Below are 14,589 nucleotides of genomic sequence, written 5' to 3' on the forward strand. Positions count from 1 at the left end.
AACACAGACCAAAACTGGAGATGGGAGCTGTAGTTACCTGGATCATGTAAGGTTTGTTCCCCATTCTGCGGATTTCTGACATGTTCCTCATCTGCTGCTGCACCAGAGATGCTTCAAATGCCACAAGCATGAAGAGCGTAAAGACACTGTAGTACCAGTACTCATCCAAACAACCAGAGACCCACACAAACACCTGCAGGGGGGCAAAAACATGCAGTTCATACTATACTCATAGACTGGAGACTGAGCCACTGCATATCATGCATTTCTAGAGCATTCATGTATTTATAATGCACAGGCCATCAATCAATCATGCAAAAGCTCCATAAATATCAGTCAAATCAAACCGCATGCTCTGCAGACGTACCTGGAAGACAAAGAAGGGTGCTGTGGCTCTCTCCTTGAAGAGCTCCAGGAAGTCCGGCACCACCATCTCAGCACGGTTGGTGCCATAGCGCTTCTCTGCGGCCCGTAACTGATCCTCCTCCTGATAGCCTTTCCAGTTTTGAAAATGACTCATGGGAAAGTTGAGTGGAAATGCCACTGGGAGAAAGCATTTCTTCTCCTTGCTGTCGTGCACATAACGGATCTTCTGGAACTCAAAGGACAGGATTTCCACTCCATTCTCATCCTGCACGAAAAAATGAGGCTTTACATAGACACATTTCATCGGTTTTCACTCATCTGTTAGGGTTTCCACACCTTTGACCAAGGAACAATTGACCATGTCCATGTGTACATTATTTCCAAATAAGGATTTTTAAAAATATGAAGCCTAAATACTGGGAAATATTAGAATGTTTAGAATATTACAAGGATTTAATTTATCTCCACAACCGAAAATCATAGCTTTTGAAACAGTAAAGCTGTGTGTGACAAACCTGTATAATAATATTTGAGACAATCACCATATCACAATACAAATAAAGAGATGTTGGTCTGTATCTAAATAATCGTTTTTTTTTTTTATTATTAGAATAACACGAAACTTGTTGACTTTTGTGGTATTTGCCATATGAACACACACACGCACACAATCATGGATGTGATTACAAAAGGCTAATTGCTCTTCAAAAGAGTCACACAAAAAAAAAAAATGACTGGCATAGGATATTAAAGGAAAAGGGATTTTTTTGAGGTACAATCTACAAATAGGCCAAGATAAAGTAGTCTTTGATGATGTCTAAACGTATATCTAAATGCAAAACCTATAATATAATAATGTCTGAAAATACTACGGAATATGAACCTCAATATGTACCTATTATATAGAGGGCTATACAAGAATCTAGTGATTACACCTAGGGGTGTAAGATAATACTGATACACGTGAGTATCGCGATATATTGTTTGGCGATACTGTATCGATTCACAAAAACGTAATATCGATATTTACAAAAAAAAAAAAAATTCATGGCATTTGTTTTGAGTTTATTTCCCGACCGCAAGATATAGGAGTCTTCATATCTGAACAAATCGTGAGTGAAAGGAAATACCAGCATTAGAGCACGCCACTAATGTTAGTGTTAATGTAGCTGCTAGTAATGGGCGGGGCGCAGCTATAGGTGGGAGGGTCGCCCCGCGACTGCAGCTGTCTCTCATTTTGGGGGCATTTTGTTCAGTTGTGCAAGTTTGACATTAGGTTTTTTTTTTTTTTTTTTGGCCAATTGAACTGTTTGTGGCTGTTATGTTTTGAGCCCAAACTAACTCAGATAGTCATAAATCTATGCCCTTTACGTTGCACAAGGCTTAATTTCTAGGGTAAAAAATTAAAAAAATTATTCATTAATATTAAAGCTGCAGTAGGTAACTTTTGTAAAAATATTTTTATTTACATATTTGTTAAACCTGTCATTATGTCCTGACAGTAGAATATGAGACAGACAATCTGTGAAAAAAAATCAAGCTCCTCTGGCTCCTCCCAGTGGTCCTATTGCCATTTGCAGAAATTCATCCGCTCCCGGTAAGAAACAACCAATCAGAGCTGCGGTCCGTAACTTTGTTTGTGTTCAAAATGTAGAAAAATTTATATAATAAGCGAGTACACCATGAACTCATTTTCCAACCGTGTTTTTAGCTTGTCCTGAATAACTAGGGTGCACCTATAATAAGTTTTTATATTTGGACTATTTTAGATTGCTTCGGGGATACCGCGGCGGAGTAACCCAGTACCTTTGTGATTCTTCATAGACATAAACAGAGAGAAGCAGTTCCGGCTACAATGTTCTTCTGCAAGACGCAAGCAGTTCTGTTTATTAACTGCTAGAGCGTCAAAAGTTACAGACTGCAGCTTTAATTAATCAATTTAACTATGTGACATTATAATATAAAACCAATACTAAAATGTTCAGAAAAACATCCCTGTTATTTCTTTTAATTAACGCTTTATGTGTTTTATAATAATTTTACAACTTTTAATATGCAATAATATAAATCCATTAAATGACAACACCATTTGATCTAAAGGTATCAAACCAACTGTAAAATATACAGAATATTATTCGGAATAATGCACAAGGCTTAGTTTTTCAGATAATACCTTTATTGTTTTTATAACAGTACTGAATCTATATTTTTAAAATGTTTTATATACTGTACCCACTTAAATTAATTAAACTCTGACACCGTTTGAGATAAAGGTATCAAACCAACTGTAATATGTACAGAATATTATTATTTATAATGCAAAAGGCTTTGTTTTTCAGATTATGCCTTTATTATTTTATATTATTTTATTTTATTAAAGGATCCTGCTAGCACTTTTATTTATCCCCTTTACTCTTACTGCACAAAAAGTGGTTCAGTAACGTTGAATGTTACAGGGACTGATTACTGCAAATGCAGATGCCACTTTGTTCTGGTTCAACAACTTTATTTATTGCTAAGGTTTGCATATGGTAGTGTTCTTAATGACAGCTTTTCTTACAATATATAATATTCCTAAAATAAGAAATATCCCAATATCGCGTTGCTTACAGTATCGCAATATATCGTATTGCAACCCCTTTATCGTGATGTGTATTTTATCGCCAGATTCTTGGCAATACACAGCCCTAGTTACACCATGGTATTACATATGACTTTTTTTATTTCTCCCACTAAATAGCAAAAATATGCCTTCCGTACATTCAATTTTAAAATACTTCTGCTCCGGGTTTTTTTTTTTTTACTTAAAAATTGTATTATCTGAAAATAATATGAAAATGTATTTTGTGTATTTGTATTTATATAGGTATAAATGGTGCATAATAAAATAAGGAATATTTTGTATTACCTAGAAATACCCTCAAAATAAAAATAAAATTGATATTATTGACAAAAATTATTCTACATTAATTTTATAAAATAAAAAAAAAGTGGAAGAAAAAAAGAAGCTACACTTAAAGGGTTAGTTCACCCAAAAAAGAAAATTATGTCATTAATAACTCACCCTTATGCTGTTTCAAACATGTAAGACCTCCTTTTATCTTCGGATAGAAGATACAGTTTCGCACAGTTTAAGATATTTTAGATTTAGTCCGAGAGCTCTCAGTCCCTCCATTGAAGCTGTGTGTATGGTATACTGTCCATGTCCAGAGAGGTAAGAAAACATAATCAAAGTAGCCCATGTGACATCAGAGGGTCATTGGAATTTTTTGAAGCATCGAAAATACATTTTGGTCCAAAAATAGCAAAAACTACGACTTTATTCAGCATTGTCTTCTCTTCCGTGTCTGTTGTGAGAGAGAGTTCAAATCAAAGCAGTCTGGATATCTGGTTCGCAAACTAATCATTCAGTTCACCAAATCAAACTGAATCGTTTTAAACGGTTCGCATCTCTAATACGCATTAATCCAGAATAATGCATGCACTTAAACAATACACTGACTGAACTGCTGTGAAGATGAACACAGAGCCGAGCCAGATAACGAACAATAGACTGACTCGTTCACGAGTGAAGAACCGGTTGCATCGGTGTTCGGATCACCAGTAGTTCTTTCGGACAGTTCGATTCAATAAACCGGTTGAAGAAAACGGTTCACCGGTTCTTTTGTGCTTGACGTAATGGCGTCATTTGCGATGATTGCCCTTGATTCAAGCCTTCAGTTTAACCGCGCTCATAACACTAGTACAGAATCAGTTCAGAATCAATCACCAAAAGAATCAGTTCAGTTCAGACGCTCTGTGTGTCGGTCTGCTACACGCTGAATCACACATGCGCAGTATCATCAGCTCCTCGGTTCACGAATCGGACGTGTCTGGCAGAAATGGTTCTTCACTCGAGAACGAGTCAGTCTATTGTTCGTTATCTGGCTCGGCTCTGTGTTCATCTTCAGTTCTCTCTTCACAGCAGTTCAGTCAGTGTACTGTTTGAGTGCATGCATTACTCCGGGATACTGGTTTGTTTGAACTCAGAGGGAGTGTCAGCCATATAAAAAAATTGAACAGCTTAAGTCATCTGTGGATTAATGCGTATTAGAAATGCGAACTATTTAAAACGATTCAGTTCGATTTGGTGAACTGAATGATTAATTCGCGAACCGGATATCCAGACTGCTTTGATTTGAACTCTCTCTCACAACAGACACGGAAGAGAAGACAATGCTGAATAAAGTACTCGTTTTTGCCATTTTTGGTCCAAAATGTATTTTCGATGCTTCAAAAAATTCCAACGGACCCTCTGATGTCACATGGGCTACTTTGATGATGTTTTTCTTACCTCTCTGGACATGGACAGTATACCATACACACAGCTTCAATGGAGGGACTGAGAGCTCTCGGACTAAATCTAAAATATCTTAAACTGTGTTCTGAAGATAAAAGGAGGTCTTACATGTTTGAAACAGCATAAGGGTGAGTTATTAATGACATAATTTTCTTTTTTGGGTGAACTAACCCTTTAATATCTTTATTCCGTTTTGACAGCTGAGGATCACAAGTGGGACTCCTAAATGTTTAGGAAAAGATCTCACCTTATCCCTCAGAAGAGGCACCAGTTCAGCCGAACCATTGTTTGGTGTTGGTATCACTTTTGCAAAGGTGGCTTTGGCTGGGTCAGACTCCTGTTGAAAATATACTTGCATAATTACAGTCATCTTACTGTGCGAAATTATGTCTCAAACATATGGCTGTACGAATGACTTACTAAGCCTAGCCAATAAAAGCGATCATTCAAATGTGTTGGTCTTTAAAATACATATACATATATATGCAATGTTTGCATAGCACATATTTGTTTTTATCGCATTTTCACCTTCGAGCAGGTGAGCCAGCAGTGCGCGTACACGGACCAGTAGCCAGAAAGCACTGTCAGGACGTGCGCGATCCCGAGAGCGGCGAGCGCCAGCAGGCCGGCCTCAAAGTACTCGTCAGCTCCGTAAACTGCTAACCACGAATATAAGCAGCCTGGGTAGAGGAGGAGAAACGGGAACACTGTGCCGTGCAGAACGCGTGGCCTGCGGCTGTGAAGAGACACTGATCTCACCAGCTCATCGCTCAGTGCGCGCGCCCGCGTCCCCCCCGGCCCATCGACGCCGTCTACGGCCATATTTCCATCTCTTTTAGCTTCATCCATTCTAGAGTGTGCCTTCCTCCGTCGACCCTCCTACTCTCCTCCGCCTCCTCCTTGCAGGCGCTGATGGTAAAAAGGCAGCTTCGCACCGGCCGGGTGTCTGGCCACTCTACAGATTTCTGAAGATTTTCAGACACATACGACAGCTTCCGCATACGCAAGCACGTACGCCGGTGACGCAATTTCCGGTATATGTCCTTGCCTGGAAATTTTTCGGATTGACAGAAAATTTAATATGGAAATGATATTATAAAAAATGTCACATTCCATGTCATAATAAAAGAAAATGCGTATATTACACGATTATTTATATTGTTAGGGAACTTCTGTATAAACAAAATGATCTCGCTCCAAAACATTGTTTGACCTTAATAAATACAGTTTACGTTTTTAAACAGTAATAATCTGTAAAAGTCGAAAAGGCTACTAGAACATGTAACTATAATAAATACAATTAAATACGTTAATACATCATGCCATTTATATATATATATATATATATATATATATATATATATATATATATATATATATATATATATATATATATATACACATATATATATATATATACACATATATATATATATACATATATATACATATATATATATATAAAGCGTGATAGTGTTTTTGACACTACAAGTGTTAAAAGATACCTCTGATGGCATCCTAAGATGCTTTCCTCTTGTATGAATGAGTATTTGACGTTTTTATAATCCTTTTATTGTTTCTTGTATATTTTAACTCGTATTGACGTGTGTGAAAATTTATAATAAAGTAAAAAGATTAATTAATCAATAAAGAAACCCGTTTCACTAGCACATAAGTATCGCATGAATGTCTCTAATTATAAATTAATTAAAAATGTATATAAATGGGTTTCTTTAGCTCATTAAAACTATTGTTTTACCATGCTTTTATTTATTTAGGTCTATGACAATCCATTAAACACACACACACACACACAAATAAATAAATACAAATTTAGTAACAGCATATTCAGACCTAATAATGTTTAGTTAACTTCTTTGCCAATTGTTAGATTTTGCTGTATTTGGCTGAGCAGTAGTTTGGGTGGCTCGCCAATGTACTAGATTTCTCTAATACATAAAATAAGTAAGCTTGATCAAAGTTCTTGTGGGGAGAAGAATTTATTGAAGGTAGCAGTGTAGCAGTTCTTCAGCAGTGATGTTATCATGTCATCCTTCATACAATCTTAACCCAAAGTACTGTCTGTGAGAACAGACCTTTATACCTGTTAACAAATGTGCTATAAACAATACAATAACACCCCATGGAGAGACAATGATAGTGTAACCTTTTGGTGACTTGAAAGGATCTCTCCCCTGGAGAGCCCATTCAATGACTTGATGTTGACCTAAGAGGTTGATTATATGGGCCAGTTGTTTCACACTATTGTGAACAAAGTACAGTTGCCTACAGTTGATTCCAAATACATCCAACCAAAGTTAATTAAAAACAAATAATCTTTCAATCCCCCCTTTGATCATTTTTGATCACACATAATAGAAAGAACATACAAAACAGTTATAATTTTAGTAGTCATGTACACATGCTGTATACAGGTTCCTTCTTGCAATACTTTTCAGTAATCATGAATACAGAATGCTGCATACAGGCTCCCTTACTTAAGATGACAGAATAAGAGTTCATGGTGAGGTTTGCATTATCTTTAATGCCTAAGTTCTTTTTTTTATTTTAATGTTGCGATCTTGTGGAAGTGACGAATGTTGTTGTGTTCTGTGGATGTTAAGGCATGTTTATCTAGGTGGCCAGTGCAGTTTGGTCCAAGCGTTGGATATCTTTGCTCATCCTCTGAAACGCTGGGACACCTACAATCACTCCAGAGAAAAGGGAAACAAATCTTTCCAAAGAAATAGTTTAAACAAAATATGCCTAATTACCAATATAACTGTCCCTATTTAATGTTGGCAGGACACTACAGTGTTTATCAGTGGTGAAATGTTCATGTCTTCGTCCTCAGGCGACAAGCTAGAGCCTAAAAACTCTAGTCCCACCATATTTGGACTCTGAAAAACACTACTGCCATCTATCCCTCATCTCTAGGCAAATTCACATCAATCCACTCATTGTTTCCCTGTGCCTTAACTGCTGTGTCAGTTACTAAAAGATCCTCAATTGGTCTTTCCCATCTGTATTCTTGTTGCGACACATCAGTTTTTTTAATCTTTACCCATTTGTTGGGCACTAAACCATGGCTCCCTTTTGGAGGTGCCAAAACTTGATTCTTGGCATTGTGTACTGCCAGACTGAGTCTTTCATCAGTTTGGACAAGGCTGTCAGATGTTAGATTTTCAGTGGACATGGGCCGGCCTGTGACATGTTCAAAAGGGCATAGTCCATTTTCCTTGTGGTTTTCCTTAAGGCATCGGTTGTCATCATGTTTTTTTACATCTTCCATTAACAATGATGATTGTTTCCTGGCCAATTCAATTTGAATCTGTTTACTATGTAGAACAGTTTGTGAGTTTTGCTGAAGTTGTCTTAATGCCGCTGCATGTTTACCTCTCTCCTTTACGGCTTGTTTAGCAGCACTGTCTACTAGGACATCCTCTGTGGCTTCAGTTGTTGAGGTTTCATGGAGTCCATCAGCTTTTGGATAAGATGTCACTAGCTGGTGCTGCAGAGAGAGGTTCTTCAGTTTCCCTGTGGCTCCACAGCATTAAGCAGAGTCTGTTTTTGTTTGGCTGTCAACTGCTGAAACCTCTTCAACAGGTGGTCGTCATCACTTTGTCTCAAACTCAGCTTACAATCACGAATCCAGTGTCCTTCCTCGTTGCAATGTCTAAATCTTTCCTGAGTTTTCTCTCTTGAGTGTCTCTGATATTCACTTTTTTCGTATCCCATTGTCCTGTTGTTGTATGACAAGGTTTTGGATTGTAAAACTCTGAGATCGACTTCCTGTGTTCTTTCAATCTTTGCTGACCATTCTACAATCTGCATAAATGTTGTTCCAGTGCTGTCCCAGTCATCATACCTGATTTTAAGAGTTTTAGAAACCTCAGGTTTCAGTCCATTCACAAATATGGTTTTAAAAGGGATGCTAGTGTCTTCACAGAGTTCTTCAATGTTGTTGTTCAAACCAGCATGTTCCATCCAAGTTTGTCTGAAGCGTTCTTCAAATTCTGCAACACTTTCTCCTGTCTTCTGCACACAAGAGGTAATTTTAGCCCAATTAACCTCTGCAGGTTTCAGTTCAAATAAGAAGGTTTGAACCGCTTCCCATCCAGCTTCAATGTTTTCTTGAGATTCACCAATCCTTCTTTCAACACTTTCTGTAAGTCGTTGTTGGTCATTGTCTCTTAAGTTCACATTAACAATCATCACACTGTCCAGTGGATGTAAATTGTAGATTTTCTGCAAGCGTTGAAGAAATTGCCATACTTTCCGTGGTTGCTTGTACACATCTGGCAATTCTTTTGACCATTTGTCAACTTGCTCTGGAGTAGCTGGCTGGTATGTTCTGTATGGAACATATTTCTTTATTACCTTTTTTACTGTGCGAGTTCGTCGTTCACCATCTTCCTCATACTCCTCTTCATTTTCAGTTTCAGTTCTTCTGTTCTTAATAATTACAGGAGCAAGTCTAACCTTCAGTTTGTCCTTTGTAATTTCAGTATGTGTGTTGATATCTGCATCACTGTTATCAGAGCTGCTTGAAGCTTTTGATTCCAGTCGTTTGGAGAGCAAAGTTAACAACTTGTCATTCTGATGTAACAGTCTTTCTTTGTCCTTCTTTACAGTCTGTAATTGTTCAGCCAGTGCTCGAACCTTTGCTTTCTCTGCTTTTTTCTCATGTTGTAATTTGTCAGTTTCAGATCTCTGTAGATGCTGTCGAATTTGTTTGAGCAAAATTACAGACAAGCCATCTCTGTTGGTGTATGTCCTTAAGCGCTGCATCTTTCCATAAGCCCTTTTAATGTCCGGCAAAGCCCATAGTCCACTCTCTGAGTACTTGATGCTGTACTTCTGGCAGATGTCATCATGGCACTTCCTCAGTCCCAGCCTTTTGTCCAGATATGCATTCAGATTCTCCAACATCTGATCAATGGTAACATTTGGAGGTTCTGTTCCATGTCTTTCTGTTGTTGGCCTCAATGCATGACTATTGCCTTTGTTTTGTGCAGACTCAGCCATGGCGAATACAGGAAAAGTGCCCTCAGAGGTGTGAAAACAGAACAAAAGGTGTTAGAACTGTTAAAGGTACTTATTCAGATTTAAATTCACAGCAGTCTGTTAGACTGACCATTTTCAGTTACACAGACAAATCATTAGTTTAAAAGCTCAGCTTAGTTTTCAATCTTCCATTTAAAACGAAACATTTACATTCAGGCTAATTTTCCTTGTTTAATGTCTGAATTGAGTTCTAGCTCAGAAGGCTGAATGCCTTTTTCAAATTTGTCCCTTAGACAATTTACATTATATATTTTTTTTTTCTGTATTTTTATGGAAGGCAAACAAACTTATAGTTTCATGGTTTTATGCCATCATTTTCTAATTCGGTTTGAACATTAATTTAAATCTACATTAGTGGCTACTGAATTAGCACCCAGTCAAGAATTCCCAATTCTTGCAGCAACATCAGTCCCAATTCTATCTATGACTCCTACAGTCTCTGGAGAAATGGACTAAATTGTTTTTTTACACAATTCCTACAAACAAAAAGAGAACAGACTAAGCCTCTGCTTCTACAATCTCTTGATTACTGGACTAAACTGTTTCTTAAACAATTCCTACAGATACAAGCAGAAAGTACCAAGCCCTTGCTTCTACAGTCTCTTGATTACTGGTCTAAATTGTTTCTTTCACACAATTCCTACAGACAAAAAGAGAACGGACCAAGCCTCTGCTTCTACAATCTCTTTATGAACGGACTAAATTGTTTCTTAAACAATTCCTACAGACATAAAGAGAAAGGACCAAGCCTATAACTACACATCTATGGCTCCTACAGTCTCACGAGAACGGACTAAACCTCTTTCTTGAATGATTCTTATAGACTCAAGAGGACTGGACCAAGCTATAAACACTTTTTCTATAGCTCCTACAGTCTCAGGAGAATTAACTAAATCATTTAAAAGGTTCCTACAGACTCAAGAGAAAGGCCTAAGCCAAACATTTCTTAAACAGTGCTACACTGGTTATTATGGTTACACTACACACATCAAATGATCTGCTTACTTATGAAAAAGTGTTCTTTTAAGTTCTTTTAGAGAGCTGATAGTTTCACTCACCAAATTAGAATCTTTGAGAAAGGATCAAGTTGATTCAAATAACTTATGTCCACAGATGCGATCTGTTGATCTTCAACACAAAAACTGTAGAATTTCCAAAACTCTTTTGTTCACTTCTTGTTGCAATTGGTGAGTTCTCTTCTTGTCAGTCTCTCCTGGCTGGCTCCGCCAAATTGTTAGATTTTGCTGTATTTGGCTGAGCAGTAGTTTGGGTGGCTCGCCAATGTACTAGATTTCTCTAATACATAAAATAAGTAAGCTTGATCAAAGTTCTTGTGGGGAGAAGAATTTATTGAAGGTAGCAGTGTAGCAGTTCTTCAGCAGTGATGTTATCATGTCATCCTTCATACAATCTTAACCCAAAGTACTGTCTGTGAGAACAGACCTTTATACCTGTTAACAAATGTGCTATAAACAATACAATAACACCCCATGGAGAGACAATGATAGTGTAACCTTTTGGTGACTTGAAAGGATCTCTCCCCTGGAGAGCCCATTCAATGACTTGATGTTGACCTAAGAGGTTGATTATATGGGCCAGTTGTTTCACACTATTGTGAACAAAGTACAGTTGCCTACAGTTGATTCCAAATACATCCAACCAAATTTAATTAAAAACAAATAATCTTTCACCAAGCAGACAACATTGTCATTGAAAATGAAATATTTGACATTTATTTATTTTGTTTTAGCCTATTAGTCCTTTAGTTATTTAGCAGATGCTTTTATCCAAAGCGACTTACAAATGGGGACAAGAAGCAATAAAAAACAACAAAAAGTACATAGTATAATAAATGAAAAGAAAATAGAATACGAAAAGATAGTTAGATTTTTTTTTTTAAAGAAAAGAATTAGAATAGTGAGTGATAAAGTTAGAGGGTCAAATAAAGATGGAAGAGATGGGTTTTTAGCCGATTCTTGAAGATGGCTAAGGACTCAGCTGCTCGGATTGAGTTGGGCAGGTTGGACTGATGTTTTAGACATCAGATCAAGCTAATTAATCACTTTGGAAAATAATAATTTATTTTTTTTCCCCCATCAAGCTGTATTTAGTCATCGTGTAGTAGGAGATGTTTTTAAAGACAGGGGAAACTCATTCAGCCACGGAAAAAACTCTACCTCCTCTACATTTTAAGTGTGATTGAGGAATCATCAGGCAGAGCTGCTCCTTAGAGTGAAGAGATCTCAAAGGTTGATGTAGACAAATTAAATTTCAGCTTAATGCTATTAAACACAATGCATTGTCTGAGATGTAATGCAATGCGACTGGGGTGGAAATGTTCAAGACTTTCAGTAAAAGTGGCTGATTTTTCAAAAATAAATAAATAAAAATAGAAATAAAAAGGGAAAAATCCACTGTTCGATATGTTAGTAGACAAATTAAATAACTAGCAAGAGTGTAGTATTATATTTATTGAATATAGTTTATTTTTCCATAGCTGATAATAACACATCTAAATATTGGTATACAGGGATCAAGACTATTTAATCAGTATTTATTATGTTCTCCTCCTGTTTTTCTTTCATCTCGCTGCGGTGTGTTTTCAGTGTTGGAGCGCTGTCTGCTGGAGAAGCAGAGCTCTGCTGAAGCCTGTCAAGCTCACCTCACACGTTTCCTCGCCTGTGTTCAGACCGTCGACCTTTCAAGAATAGGTAAGCAGTAAAGTCTGCGTTTATAATTACACGACTAAGTTCAATTCATTAAAATATTTGTGTCACTTTTTCTTTCAACAGCAAATGCTGCGCCACAGCCCACATAGATTTTGTCACTGTTCTGGCTAATAAGGACAATAACACAGGTGTTTTATACTCGGTACTGAGAAGAAATAGGCTGTGAAAAGATTTATTATCTTTGAACTACTGTAGCACACTCAAAAAAAACAAGCCTCAATCTTTTGCACAACTTTTTCAAACTATTCAACATTTTATATATAAAATATCTTTTTTTCTTTCATAAACTGATATTCAATTCTACTGTGAGAATCTACCCGCAGTGGACTCAGAGATATGAAATTGTTTTTGAATGAGAATAAAAAAAGAAACTTTACTTAAATCAGCATTCCATTGTTTTAAAATGGAATTTGTCTACTAATTTTATTTATTTATTTTATATATAAAGTAGCTTCACATGTCCCTGAAACCTGAATTATTTTTTTTAGATCTATATTAATTGCCTTCAGTGCAATGGAAACATAATTATCTGTAATATGTTTGTTTTTAGTTGTTATGTGTTTGGAATGCTTGTCATTTAACATGGGAAATCTATAATATGCAGGTTAATGTATTTTATAATGAGGGGTTTTTCTTCTGTTAGTCCCTTTTTAATGTTTTTCTCCTTACCTTGGCGTCACTGTATAATATTAAACCAAAGAATGCAGGCATGTAATATCTCCCCCTCAGATATCCACCGGTTCCCTGCGTCCGGGAACAAAAGACTGTAGGGAGGCATTAGATTAGGGCTGCTTTGCCTGCTGGGTAAACGGGAGGGAGGACACGGGTTTTGAACCTTTGACCACTGAGCTAAACAGACCTTTCATTTGGTCCATTTATCAAAAGTGGAACAAAATGTAACTCTTTTACCAGAATCGCATACTTATCATGAGCCATAAATCACACAGCCAACCGTCAGTGTTTGAAATGACAAGTTATATTTGAAAACCAAGAACACATTACGCAAAAAACACATTCACTGGAAGTGATCACACTAAAGGAAACAGAAAGACGTCCCATTCATCTCCCCTTCAACAGCTGTCATCACCACAGTCCTTTAAAGAAATATTACACCACACTAAATGAAACAGACCAGTATCACGAAACCCGTCAGCTGCACACTTGATTTACCAGCAACTCATGTCCAGTGTACTAAAAACTACTTCTATTTCAGTTTGTCAGGATTCTGAAGGTTTTCATCAGCATTGATGCGAGTCTGCTGGACGTTCTTCAATATAAATAATACATTTCACATATACAGTGTCTCATGCTGCAACATAAATATTCCAATGCTATTGTTGCTGTTAAAAATAGCCAACGAGAACATAAGTTAAAAGAAGTGAAGTAAATAACTACACGTGTATCGATAATGCTAATTACAACAATAGTCATGTGACCAACACATTCAGTATATTACAATAAAGCACAATTAGCAACACCTTGCCAAGTGTACACGTCCTGTAACATTTAAGGGGGGGATTTTTAATACTTTGTGCTATTTTTCTTGTCAGTACTAAAGCGATAGATGTCATATTTTTATCAACCCTGTAACTGAAATGCTAACTAACCCTGTAACAGCAATAACCCTGATTATTTCTTCTTCATAGAGTCGTCTCAGTTTGGAGATTAGAGCTCATTGCTACATTTTACGCCATAATCATCTAAAACCTAGAGTCAATGCGGAGCAATGCTGCTGCAGAAAAAAAGTCTCACTTTTTATCAGAGGAAATATACCCTGTGTCCAAAACCTGAAATAAGAATATTTTTTTTTTTGTTCTGAAATATTAAATGGCAATATAATTTCCATACTTGTCGAATCTAGCTTGGATTTAATAGTCTGTGAGTTTTGGTAGTGTTGACTGAGCCACTGTGGTATGTGTGACTCCTTCGCTCCGTGAACCCTGCCAAGACTCCCTCATAATATTTTCTTTGAGAGATCTACTTCAGCTTTGAAGTTTCATTATTTTGTCGTCTTATTTTCTGTTGAATATTTTGTCTCTTGAATTGTGTAAAGCACAGTTAAGGCTGCTCGAAGACAAAAAAACACTA

The 14,589-nt window shown here is 36.8% G+C and overlaps 2 protein-coding genes across 2 annotated transcripts; both read right to left on the reverse strand.

The window, feature by feature from the left end:
* Positions 1-295: 295 nt before the first annotated feature.
* Positions 296-5,718, reverse strand: LOC113041930 (manganese-transporting ATPase 13A1-like). Its single transcript, XM_026200516.1, has 3 exons — positions 5,234-5,718; positions 4,953-5,042; positions 296-631 (listed from the first exon to the last, which is right to left on the reverse strand). Exons 1-3 carry the CDS (start codon positions 5,552-5,554, stop codon positions 311-313), a joined length of 732 nt encoding a protein of 243 aa, XP_026056301.1. The 5' UTR covers positions 5,555-5,718; the 3' UTR covers positions 296-310.
* A 1,318-nt stretch (positions 5,719-7,036) lies between these two features.
* On the reverse strand, positions 7,037-11,413 carry LOC113050523 (uncharacterized). The gene has a single exon (XM_026213548.1). It carries the CDS (start codon positions 9,731-9,733, stop codon positions 8,234-8,236), a length of 1,500 nt encoding a protein of 499 aa, XP_026069333.1. The 5' UTR covers positions 9,734-11,413; the 3' UTR covers positions 7,037-8,233.
* Positions 11,414-14,589: the final 3,176 nt, after the last annotated feature.

This window comes from Carassius auratus, chromosome 3, assembly GCF_003368295.1.
Source record: "Carassius auratus strain Wakin chromosome 3, ASM336829v1, whole genome shotgun sequence".
Taxonomy (NCBI): Eukaryota; Metazoa; Chordata; class Actinopteri; order Cypriniformes; family Cyprinidae; genus Carassius; species Carassius auratus.